Raw genomic sequence first — 12,163 nt, 5'->3', positions numbered from 1 at the left:
GCAGGACTGAGGGAGGACAGTCTCCTGGTGCCGCGGCTCGGTGGACTGGGGCGCCACACCCTCGGAGCAAGACTGCAGCACCCGGTTCCCACAAAAAGGAATACTTCCATCTTTGTCACCCGGAGGCCTGGCACGGCCCGATGGCCGGGCTGGGGGAAAGTTGAGAGAGAAGTCCGAGCGCAGAGAAATCCGGCGGAGGGCGCTTTAGAACGAGCCGGGGCGCCGGGCTCTCTGCCCTGCCCCTAGGGCGCCGATCAGGGCGGCCCCGGTAGCTCCGCCGTGCCGTCGGACCGCGCCGGAGCCCGGCCCGGGGCTCGAGGGCGACGGGGAGAAGGGGCCGGGGCCCCGGGCGGCTGAGGCGCCCCCTCCTGCGCGTCCGGAGGGAGCGGCCCAGCGCGCCCGCCCGCTCTTTCTTTTTCGCGTCCCTCCCTCCACTGCCCCCGCCCTCGCTCCCTATTTGGAGCGGAGACACCCCTGACGTCGGAGCCGCTCGGCTCGCCGCTCCCCCGCACCGCGCGCCCGCCCGGGGCCGCAGACAGCGCGCAGCGCAGCCCAGCCGAGCCTCGCGGGGCCGCCGCCAGCCCTGCCGGCCGCCTCCCCGAGCCTCCCGGGGGCGCCGAGCCTGCCCCCCGCGGCCCGCAGACAGCTCCGCAGGAACCGGCGGGCGCGCCGCGCTTCCCACCGCCGCCGCGCGCGTGGTAAGTCCCGCCCGGGCCGGCACGCGGGCTCCCAGCTTCCAGAGGCTTCGGCCGCAGGCGCAGCGCCGCGCCCCCGGCCCGCCCGCCAGCCCAGGGCACCGTGCGGAGGCGCCGCCGCCGAGCCCGGGAGCGCTGGGGGCTCGGGGCGCCGGGTCTGGGGACGTGGGCGCGGCACGGGGTGGCCAGGGAGCACCCCTGCGCCCCGAGCCGGTCCCCCGACTCAACAGGGGTTTCCATTTCTCGGTAGGAGTTCCGCGGCCAAGAGAGAAAGGGAGGGAGATGCGCGGCCGAGAGAAAGCCGGGCGGGTCGAGGGCGGGTCGGGCCGCGCGGCCGCCGGGGCAGCGCCCGGAGCTCGGCCGCGGGGCTCGCGCGTCCCCGCTGCTCTGTCCGGGCCTCGCCGCGCCGCGAGCCTCTCCACTCCCGTACGTTTCTGCCTCCTTTTTGTCTCTCTCTGTGTTTCTGTCTCCCCATCTGCGTGTCTCCGTCTCTCTATTTCCGTTCCTCTCTTTCTCTGGTTCTGGCCCCTTTCTTTCTGTTTCTCCGCTTCTGCCTGTTTTCCATTTCCCTGGGTTTGTGCCTCTGCCTTTATGTTTTCTCTCCGTCTCTCCGCCTGCCCCGCTGTGGGAGTCTCTCTCTGAGTTCCTGCGTCTTCCTGGTCCCCCGCCCTCAAATTCGGACAGCGCCCCCAGCCCGGGTCGGAGGCACGGGGCCCCCACCGGGGCTCGTGAATAGTTTCCTAGACCTGGTAAAAAAAAGCGAAACCCTCCTCCTACCTTCCGCCTGCCCCGGGGGACTGGCCTGGGTCATCCCCCTGGAATTGAGTCTGGGGCAGGGGAGCCAGCCTTTCCGGGGGCTCAGTTTTCTTAAGCGTTCCACCCCCGCGAGGCGGCCTGGACAACTGGGCTGTGCTGCCGGCCACCTGCCCGCCCCGCTCCCTGGGCGGGGCGATTCTGCTCTTTTACACGCCGCAGTAAAGGGGGCAGCTGGCCGCCTTGGCGTGGCCAGGGGGTTGGCCGGCACCCGGGGAGAAGGGCACATTTTCAGCCTTTCCGAGGTCCTCGCCCAGCTGGAGGACACCAGCCTGTAACTACGGGAACCCCAGGAAAACAGAGGTCAGGGCCGGAGGCCAAAGGCTGGGCGCTGACGGGGGATGGGGGTGGGGAAGCAATTTGTCAACAAGGAGCCCCTCACCCTTTGTTACTGTGGAAACCACCAGCCTCCTGAAACTCCTCCAGTTGCTGGGGCCGCTTGGGTGTGGTTTGCCTTTGGTTGGGGCCAAAGAAAAGGCGAGGCTGGAGCATTTCGTCGGTGACCCCCCCATCCCCACCCTTGCGAGCTGGACCTCTTTCTCTTGGGCCTGTGTGCTAGAGGGTGGACCCAGGAGGATGTGCTGTGCATTAGCCGCATATATCTTCATCCTTTTAGAGTGAAATTTCCAACTGAGTTCTCTCCTTCTCCCCACTCCCACCCCCAAGGGTCGCAGACTGCGGGAGCGGGCAGGGATGCTGGTGAAGTCTGCAGTGGGACTTCTGCTGAGCAGATGTGTAGGCCGGCCCTGCAGCAGCTCATTAGCATCGATTTGTTTTGGAGACAGTTTTCAGTCAGGAGGGTCTGCGGGCAGGCGGGCCGTGGTCTGGGCTGGGGGGCTGTAGCCAGGGAGGTGGAGCTGCTTGGCAGAGATGGGCAGGCCTTTGGGGCACGGGCTTGGCCCTGCGTGTCCGCCCCTGGACGGTTGGTTCATGCTCTGCCAGCGCTGACGGAAGGAAGGAAGCCACCCTGTGGTGACTGGGGTCATGGAATCACAGTGGCCTTAAGCAGCGCGCTGGAGCCAGGCTCCTCTTGAGGGAATCTGCTAGGATGGACTTTCCCAGGCCGTGCTTCCCATTGCACAGGGGCAAATGGGAGGCCTGGGCAGGTGAAACGAGTGGTCAGTGGCCTGTAAACACTGTACTGTCCTGCCTCCAGGCACACAGGGAGTCAGCGGGTGAGCTTGGGCCTGAACTTGTCCTTGGACCCCAGAGTGGGCCTGCTGAGCTGATCAGGGCTGGGGTCTGACCCTGGCTCGCCCCTCCCTTCAGTTGCACCATTCAAGGAAGTCCCCTGCGCTCATTCCAAGACCTGCGGCGGTTGCCTCACTCCTGCTGACCCCCAAGCCTAGGGCTGCGGCCACAGATGCCACACCCTCTGCACCCAGCAGCATGTACGCCCCGGCAGCCAGGCCCAGCCTGTTTGCTCGAAGTTGCTGGTCTCTCTGGGAGCCTTTCCCTTCAGTCAGTGGCCCAAGAATTAGAGTCTGAGTGGGATCTTCCTCTCCGCTCCCACCCTGGCAGCACAGACAGTTCATAAAACCCTCGCCCAGCCATCATCTTGTTTGAGTTTCCCCTAAACCCATTTTCTTGGAGGCAGATGCAACCCCGGGGTTTAGATATTCTCAGGACGCATTCAGGATCCAGTGGGAGGGAGGGGGAGGGGGAGGGGAGGGGAAAGGGGGAGGGGGAGGGGAGGGGAAAGGGGGAGGGGAGGGGAGGGTAAGGGGGTGTGGGGGAGGGGGAGGGGAGACAGAAGGGTGTAGGCAGAGTTCAGGGAGGGTGAGCAGCCCTGGGTGACTCAAAGCTAGCACTCGTAGTGACCTCTGCTGAGGACATCCTGTGACAGGTGTCCTCTCCTGAAATTTCCACGCCCTCTTCATTTCAATTCTCACAGCTGCCCTAAGAGGCAGCTACCCCCACTTTGCAGGTGAGGAAACTGAGGCACAGAAAAGTTAAAGGGGCTGAGCTAGGGTTTGAACTGGGGTCTGTCACAGTCCGTTGTGAATAAAGGAGACCCAGACCCGGCCCTTTGTGTGTGTCAGGGTGGGGCAGGGGGTGGGGGGAGAACAGGGAGAGGAAGGGACTGGGAGCATCTGGTCTGATCAGTTTGAAAAATAACTCACCCCACACCCCACGTGCTTTCTGTGCGAATGCAGACGTCACCAGAGCCCACAGGTAGAAGCTTCCATCTGAATCTGCCGGGGCCTAGGTGGGAAGGATTTCCAGAGGTTTCGGAAAGCAGAAGTTAAAGCTGGGGAGAGGCTTGCCTTCTTCTAAGCATTTGCTGGCCCTGCCCTCCGGCTGCTCCCACACCAGGCTGGTTGCTGGGAACCGAAGGCCTGGTGTGTGTGTGTGTGTGTGTGTGTGTGTGTGTTTGGGGGTGAGTGGACCATTGTACCAAGAACATTCTGGTGTACCTGGCCTTAAGGACCCTGAATATTCAGATTTATTCCGAAGAGGAAACGGGGAGGGTGATTATTCACTTGTTTTACTAAATCGACTCCTTGTTGTGCAATGGGTGCTCTACGGCGGGTGCGGACGGGCCAGAGGTCTTCCTTGAAATCTAGGCCCCTCTGGTGAATTTCAGGTTTGATTCTAGGCACTAGGCCTAGGCAGTGGGGTGGGTGACCCCTGTCCGCATTGCTGTTACGGGGGACCCTTCCCTGGGGAGTTGGGGGGCTCTTGACCTGGCTGGTCCTCAGAATCATGTGGGAGTGAATACAGATGCCTGCGAGTGTGGGGTCGGGATATCTAGGGCTGGGGCCCGGGCTTCTGAGTTGTTGGCAAGCATCTCAGGGAAGATGCTAGGTTCTGGTAGGCGTGAAACGTAGAGAGGACTCCACAGGCCCGACCCCGAAGCCTGAGTTCTTGCTGCCCCACCCCCGTCCTTCCCCAGGAAGCTGCCGGGGCAGGTGTCCTGTGTCTGCTCACTGCCCTCGTCCCCTGCGTGGGAGACATGGGCCGTCACTTCCTTGTTCTGTGCCTCAGTTTCCACGGGGCTGGAGTGGGTCGGCTGTGTCCCCTCCCCTCCCCCAGGGGCCTTCTCTCTGTGCTGTTGGCAGCCTCAGATGTGTCAGGTGTCGGCAGAAGGCCTCTGAGCATCCGGAGGGCTTGGATTGGGGAGTGGACGGTGGGGTGATAGGAAGGTACCCACCCTGGGCTGAGGGTGCCCTGGTTGTGGCCTCCCCACAACTCGGAGGAAGGGCGGCACCGTACCTTCTGCAAGGCTCCGGGGAGCCAGGGGTTGGCCACGGCCGCGTGCTCCTCTGCAGGGGAGTCCAGGCTGGGATTTGAACTCTGCCCCATGGGGCGCCCATGCTTCCAACCCTGGCTGTGGCTGAGCCCCGGAGTGCTGACGGGTAAGAGACGCAGCTGCTGGGGCGGGAAGCCCCGGTCTCTTGCTTGCTCCAGGTCATTCCCCGTCACCCTGTCTTCCTCTTCTGTGAAACTCTTGGTGGTTACCCTGCTGCTGTCCAGTTCAAATCTTAGCTTTAGTGAATGCTAACTGTGTCAGCTTGGGCAAATCTCTTTTGCAAACCCAGTGCCTCGGTTTCTTCATCCGTAAAATGGGGGAAATTCCATATCTGTCTCCTAGGGTTGTTCTAAGGACCAAATAAGTGAATATACATAAAAGCCTTAGAACGGTATCTGGCCCACAGTTGGCAGCAGCTCTTACTCCTAGGAGGCTGGGAGGGCTGTGCTGAGCTGATACCCGTAAACCCCCTTTCTGGCCTTGCCTGTGCAGTTCCCTCAACCACGGGTAACTAATTGTGCTCCTGAGTTCAATCCAGAATTGAGAAGCTCTCCTCCCCCGGCCCCTCCAGCTGTCCGACTGCCCCGCACTGAACAGCTGCTTCCTCTTCACCCACCTCTCTCGACCTCCCCTCCAGGCTCTGAGCTCCCCAGGCCCCCACCCTCGCTGCCCTCTCCGCCCTCCTAGAAGGTGCCTGGTAAACCACTGTCAAGCTGCGGGGAACCGCCTGGCCTGGGGAAGGGCACTGCTTGGCCTGACTTGCTGGGGGCCTCGGGACGACCCCTCTGCAAAGCAAGAGGATCGGCTTGGGGGATCCCCTTCCCGCCCTGGCGTTCTGGGACTCCCGTGACTTGTCGTGTGACCTTCAGGGCGGGAGGAAGGGATGAGAATCTGGGTGAGGCTCTCAAGTCTCAGGAAGGAAGGTCCGACTGCTGGATCAAAAAAAAAAAAAAATCAGCTGAGCTGCTGCCTGAAAAAACAAAACACAAGCCAACAAAAAATAAAACCTGCTAGCAAAGAGCCGAGTCCAGTGTGAAGGGGGGGCAGCAGGGGTTCTTGGGGGCTGGACGGGGGCGTGTGTGGGAGACCGGCCCTGCATCCCCCCCGGCTCCCTGCTCCAGCGGCCAGCTTTGGCTCTGATGCCAGCCCAGGCCTCCCCACCATCCCCCCGGGGGAAGGGAACTGGCCTGAGGTGGGTCCCTGCTGGGTGCTGGGTGCTTTCATCGCATCCTCCCAGTCATTTTCAAGGAAAGGGCTCTGCTCCCCGTTTTAGGGCTGAGGTCGGTGGGTGCAGAGAGGCAGACTGTACTTCCGGAAGTCACGCAGCTCCTAGGTGGGAGGCCTGGGACTTGAACTTAGGAGGCTCCCGGGGCCATGCTTCGGCTGGAGCTCAGGGCTGCTGGCCTGGGGAGGCTGAGCGCGGCCTGGCCCCTCCTCTGAGGTCCCAGCCAGGGCTTGGTGAGAGGCCGGGCCTGGTGGGTTGGGTTATAGCACCCCCTCTGTGGGCCCAGCTGACCTTCAGCTGTGCCCTAGAGAGGGGGGTAGATAAGGGAGGTGGCCTTCTGCCTCAGTTTATCTCATTTCCCCTCGGCGTCTGCTACAACCTGACGCATGATAACCAGTCCTCACCCTCCAGACCAGTGACTCCCCTGAAACACTCACCGGTGTCCCATCTCCCACTACACCTTGTTATTAACCTCAGCCCCCATCTCAACTCCGCTCCCCCTTAGCCTGGCCCATAGCGTCAGTCCTAACCTCTCCTATTCCAAACCCCAAACCAGCCCCAGCGCTCATCTCCAGGCTACTTTCATTACAACCTCAGGCTCCGTTCCCGAGCCTAAGGAAACCTATCACCCTCTGCCCCACCTGACCTGGCCTTCCTGAGGGATCCTGATGGGGTCAGGCATAGGACAAACGTCCCCGGACCTCTCTGAGGTCTCTAGGGGCCAGTCTCGCCTGGGGAGGCCCAGGGAGCTCTGGCCTTAGGTGGGTCTCCGCTGGTGTGCTACGGTGGTCGGACCCTGGTGCAGAGGCTAATTCCCCAGGGACAGAAAAGGACCTGGTGGGGTGAGAAAGCCTCCTGGATGCTAAGGGTGTTGAAAAATCAGGTTGCCGGTTAGGAACAAGTCCATTCTGTTTAGGTTGTGGCTGTACTGAAAACATGGGCTTTGCTGTCCACCTTGTGAGTGAGACCGGAAATGTGTGGGTGAGAGCCTGGGTCATGACACAGACTCCCTTGGGATGGGGCAGACGGTCTGGACTCACCTCCCACTGCTCTCCCCTCTTCACCCTTCCCCACTGGTCTGGGAGTGGGGGTCACCCAGGCGTTGAGATCCAGTGAGGTGGGACTTGTCTCTGCTTCCGGAGACCTCCTGCAGGGAGAAGGGGCAGGACCTGAGCAGAGCTTGCTGGATAGAGAGAGCGGGGCGCTGCAGAGGCACTCACAGCTCCGCAGGCCGGCCTGGGCCCTCCTTGCAAGCCCAGCTGAGTCAGCCCACGTAGTTAGCCTGCAGGAGCGCGCAAGACCCCCAACAACTCTCACTTCCCGACTTTTTACCAAATACCTGCCACTCCAGCAGAAGGTGGGCTGAGGGTAGCGTTGTTCGGAATGGCATTTCCAGCCCTGAGCCAGCCTGACTAGTACTGGGCATCTGTGGGACCAGTGGGACCATACTTGGCCCTTGCTCCCACTTCGGCCCCACCCAGGCCCCTCTGGGGACTGTCCCAAGACGCTGACCGAGCTGGACCACTTCTTAAGCCTGGCCTGCATATAAGAACCACCCTGGAAGCTCGTTAAAAAAATGCAGAATCCCACCCCACCCTAGAACTTTCACTTCACTAGTCCTCAGGGAATTCTGACGCTCTACCAGGTTTGGAAACCACCAGTCCAGGGCACCCCACTCATTTCACAGGTGGGGACACAGGCCGCAGTGTCCAGGGTCCCACAGCATGTGTGGATTCCAGACTCCCAGTCCAGTGCCTTTTCCCCAGTGTCCTGCCCCCAGAGGACCCCTTTGTGAGCATTGCCCTCATTTCCGAATCTCTCTGAAGCCTCCCTCCTCCACAGTTCTTGCAGTGGGAGAGTGGGCGAAACCTACAGAAGATGAAGTTGGGGAACATTGGGAAAATCCCCTTTGAGTCCATGCTTGCGAAACACACTCTGCCCTGCACCGCCATCTCCTGGCAGATTCTGGTATTGCCTTATTAGTGCCTCGCTCCATCCAATTCACAGAGGGTCAAGCCCTTGGCTTGGACTGCCTCGCCTCTTGTTTGACTCAGGTGTGAGGTTGGAGCTGGAGATAGTGATGTGTGTGTAGACTCAGGGCTTGGGGCTCTGATGGGGCATCCAAACGAGAAGTAGTCTAGTTTGGGGTTAGTTTTTTCACCTGAGGTCCATGCATCCAAGGTGGCACAAGAATTCACAGTGACATGAAGATGGTTAGCTTTGCTGACAACCGTGGCAGCATGTCCAGGAGACCTGCTGGCAGGCCAGCCCCTCAAGGACCCACAACATCACAGTGAGGAGGGAGCTAATGATTGTTCAATACGCAACGGGGTGCTTGGAAACTGAGTGTCTGGCTTAGTACTTGCAATAATCATTGCCACACACAGCATCACCATCCCCCTTTAGATGAAGCAAGTGAGGCACAGAGATAAAAAGTAACTTGCTCAAAGCTACAAAGTAAGTTATAAAGATAACTAACACATGTGGGATGTGTATGATCTGCTAGTCTCTCCACTCAGGGCTTTTCATGAAATACCTTGTTTAATCTCCATGATACCCATCTGATGCTCGTGCTATTAGCAGCCCCAGTTTTGAGGTTCATACAGGAGAAATAACTTGTCCAAGATTGTGCTTGGCTAGTAAGTGGCAGAGGTAGGATTTAAACCCAGGCAGTCAGAGCCACGCTGTAACACCACTGCCCCCCTGCCCTCTGCCCAGCCTCCTGGACCCTGCTGGCCTCACCTGCAGTCTGTACTCAGTTCAAGGGCTCCAAAGGTCACGGGCACGATGCTTCGGGTCCTGGTGGGGGCTCTCCTCCCCGCCATGCTGCTGGCTGCTCCACCGCCCATCAACAAGCTGGCACTGTTCCCGGATAAAAGCGCCTGGTGCGAGGCCAAGAACATCACCCAGATCGTGGGCCACAGCGGCTGTGAGGCCAAGTCCATCCAGAACAGGTGGGATCCTGGGGTGGTGGGTGGAAGGGATGAGGACACGGGCCCAGGAGGGAGGAAGAGGACAGGGCTGCCCGTTCTCGCCTCCACCGTGGTGATACGGACGCGGTGGGCTCTCCTCCCGCAGGGCGTGCCTGGGACAGTGCTTCAGCTACAGCGTTCCCAATACCTTCCCGCAGTCTACAGAGTCCCTGGTGCACTGCGACTCGTGCATGCCGGCCCAGTCCATGTGGGAGATCGTGAGTACGGCTGCCCGCTCCCGCCCAGCTTCCGCCCAGAGCCGGCACCGGTCTAGGCCACAAGTGCTTAGTGAGGCCCCACTGTGTGCAGGGTTCGAGCCTCGTGCTGGAGATACAGACATGGTCCTTGCCACGTGATGGCTCACAAGTCCGACGCCAGCATGTACAGGACAAGAAGCTCTGTTCTGATGTCAGTCACATGCTGAAATCCTTTCGGTGGCTTCCCATTGTTATAGGATGAGACCAAAATCTTTGCCAGACCCCGTAAGGCCTGTCCACAAGGCGTGGTCTGGCTCACCAGGCTTTCTAGCTTCATCTTGCCCCTCTCACCTTCTTCACTAGCTTGACCCTGACACCAATCCCGCCTCCTTTCAGTCTCTCTTATCTTGTCTGCTTACGACCACCACAGGGCCTTTGCACATGCTCTTTTCCCCGTTTGGCTTACCTTTCTCCTCCTCCCCCCCCCCCAGTTAAATTCTAGTCATTCCTCTGCGCTTGGCTCAGGCATCATTTTCTCAGAACCCCTTTCCTGATCCCCCAGGCACTGTGTACCTCTGCTTTGAGCATCTGTCACACGCACAGTTTTTCATCTGCATTTGGGTGATTTTGACAAGTCTGTTTCCTCTGCTAGACTCTGAGTTCCTTGAAGGACCATGCCTGTCCTTGTGTCCCCAGAGCTGGCATGGAGAAGGTGCTCTGTGGAAGGAGGGAGGGAGAGACAAGGAGGAAGGAAGGAAAAAGAAAGGGCAGCTAGTGGCGCGACAACAGGGGAAGAGTGAACGCTAACGGGGCTCGTACAGGGCGAGCCTTGGCTGGGCGGGGTGGGGGGGTGTTGGGAGGGGCTCGCTGAGGAAGTGATGTCTGGGCTCGGGTCCAAAGGTTGAGTAGAAGTTAAGTGGGCAAAGTCTAGGGCGGTGGGGAGGGGACGGGTGGGGCAAGGACCTCCTAGGCAGAGGGAATGGCATGTGCAAAGTCTCAGGCAGATCAGGCAGGACAGAGCTGGTGGGAGTGGGGGGAGGTCAGGGGTGGAGAGAGAGGTCCTCCGGGGGTCAACCTCAAGGTCCTGGGTGGCCTGGGTCAGGAGTCGGTTTTTCTGCGAGGGCAGTGGGAGCCCTGGTGGGGGGAATTTCAGGCAGGGGCGGACCACCTGGGTCCCCTCAAGGTGCCCTCTGGCTACTGTGGGGATGGGCAGGAAAGTGGCAGGACGTGAGGAGACAGGTCAGGTGTCTCCTGCAGGGACTCACCCCCCTCCCCCTGGACAGGCCCAGGTGTCCCAGGTGGCCTCAGGCTTCTGGGGTCTCTGGGATTCTTGGTCCCATGAGGAGTGTTACCCTTGGGGCCTTCCTGCCTGCCCCAGGCCCTTGGAAACCTCTCTCCCCTTCTCTCCTGCCCTCCGCAGGTGACCTTGGAGTGCCCTGGCCATGAGGAGGTGCCCAGGGTGGACAAGCTGGTGGAAAAGATCCTGCACTGCAGCTGCCAGGCATGCGGCAAGGAGCCCAGTCACGAGGGGCTGAGCGTCTATGTGCAGGGCGAGGATGCGCAGGGCTCCCAGCCCGGCCTCCACTCCCACCCGCACCCTGGCGGGCAGCCCCCCGAGCCCGAGGATCCCCCTGGGGCCCCCCATGCAGAGGAAGAGGGGGCTGAGGACTGAGGCCCCCGACTCTTCCTCCCCTCTCGTTCCCTGTGGAATGTGGGGTCTCACCCTCCCGGGGAAGAGTTGGGGGAGAGGCTGAAGCCCCCCTTTGGCACTGGATGGACTTGGATTCAGACTTGGACTTGGAATGCTTCCCGGTTGCCACGGAGATCTGAAGGGGGTGGGACTGGCGCCAAGCTGCACAATTTAATATATTCACGAGTTGGGGGGAAGAAGCAGAGGTGTTCAGGGTTCTTCATCGGAGGGGGGTTCTCTTCTTTTCTGCCTCCTAGACATGTGCCCTGGGGAGGGGGATAGTTGGCTAAGCTGCTGAGTTGGGGTGAGGCCGTCCAAGACGCGCCAAGGCCTGCACGGCCCCTCGGTGGGGCCGGGCCCTGAGCTGGGGTTGGGCGCCTTGCCCGTGGCAGCCCTGAGGCAGGGCTAGGAAGACCACTGGCAGAAAGAAGCAGGACGCTCCAGCCCCACCGGCTTCCCCAAAGGCCTCGCACCCCCATCCCCAGGGCAGCTTCTCCCCGGTGGCCCTCCCTCAGCGGCATGGTTGGGAGTCAGGCCTGGGCAGGACCCTGCTGCCTCCCGGCCCTGGAGCTGGGAGCCAGGCTCCCTGCCTGCCTTGGCTTTGGGGGGGCGGGGAGGAAGGCAGGGGAGGAGGAGCCTTGCTGGGCCAGGGGGAGGGGATGACGCCCTCGACCAGAGGGCATCCTTCCCTCCTTGCCCTCTCCCAGATCTTAGTGCCTCTCCCTGCCCCCCAGGTTCTAGGCCCCTCAAAGCTGATGGAGCCAGCCTCACCCTCTTGGGAAGCTCTTTCTGAATATCAGATGCTGGGGAGGGGTCTCCCTTCCCCGGAGGTTCCCAGGAGGGACCTGGGTGGGATGGATTCTGGATGAGCCTCAAGGAACGAGGAAGAGGAGGGGTGAGGGCGCGTGGGGCGGCTGTGTTCACTGTGGCTCTGCAGCTGCCAAGTCCCCTCCCCCCACTCCTCGCAGCCGCACTTTAGCCCTAGAGGGGGTGCGGGGCCCCAGGGTGGGGGGCTGGGCAGGCGGGCAGGGAAGAACGCCCCTCCGTACCCGCAGTTGCCTGCGTCTGCTCTTCTGTCCCAGGGCTGCTGCCAGCCCCGCCAGCCCCCTGCCTGGGGGCGCCCCGGCTCTCACGGCTATTCCGACAAGAGCCTCTGGAGCTTGTAACCAGTAGGATGGACCCCGAGTTTTCTCATGAATAAATTCGTTCAACACCTGTGTTCTCTTCCTCACAGGGCAGCCCTGCTGACTCAGGGCTCCCCAAGGGGCGGGAGTCAGGCTGCACGCACATGGAGCCCTGAGCACCCCTCCCCACATCC

At 61.3% G+C, this 12,163-nt stretch overlaps 1 protein-coding gene across 3 annotated transcripts; it reads left to right on the top strand.

The window, feature by feature from the left end:
* Positions 1–503: 503 nt before the first annotated feature.
* NBL1 (NBL1, DAN family BMP antagonist) lies at positions 504–12,060 on the top strand. Of its 3 annotated transcripts, XM_019918963.3 has the most exons (5): positions 1,868–2,327; positions 7,100–7,103; positions 8,752–8,940; positions 9,065–9,176; positions 10,576–12,060. In XM_019918963.3, the coding sequence occupies exons 1-5, from the start codon at positions 2,240–2,242 to the stop codon at positions 10,825–10,827; spliced, it is 645 nt and encodes a 214-aa protein (XP_019774522.1). In that variant the 5' UTR covers positions 1,868–2,239; the 3' UTR covers positions 10,828–12,060. The 3 variants fall into 3 exon arrangements, with proteins under 3 accessions (XP_004319905.1, XP_019774520.1, XP_019774522.1); XM_004319857.4 differs by lacking the exons at positions 1,868–2,327; positions 7,100–7,103 and adding an exon at positions 504–698 and having other exon boundaries at positions 8,746–8,940; XM_019918961.3 differs by lacking the exons at positions 1,868–2,327; positions 7,100–7,103 and adding an exon at positions 504–698 and having other exon boundaries at positions 8,705–8,940.
* Positions 12,061–12,163: the final 103 nt, after the last annotated feature.

This window comes from Tursiops truncatus, chromosome 1, assembly GCF_011762595.2.
Source record: "Tursiops truncatus isolate mTurTru1 chromosome 1, mTurTru1.mat.Y, whole genome shotgun sequence".
NCBI classification, from domain to species: domain Eukaryota; kingdom Metazoa; phylum Chordata; class Mammalia; order Artiodactyla; family Delphinidae; genus Tursiops; species Tursiops truncatus.
The sequence above is the reverse complement of the archived record's forward strand: the minus strand, read 5'-3'. Positions and strand labels throughout refer to the sequence as shown.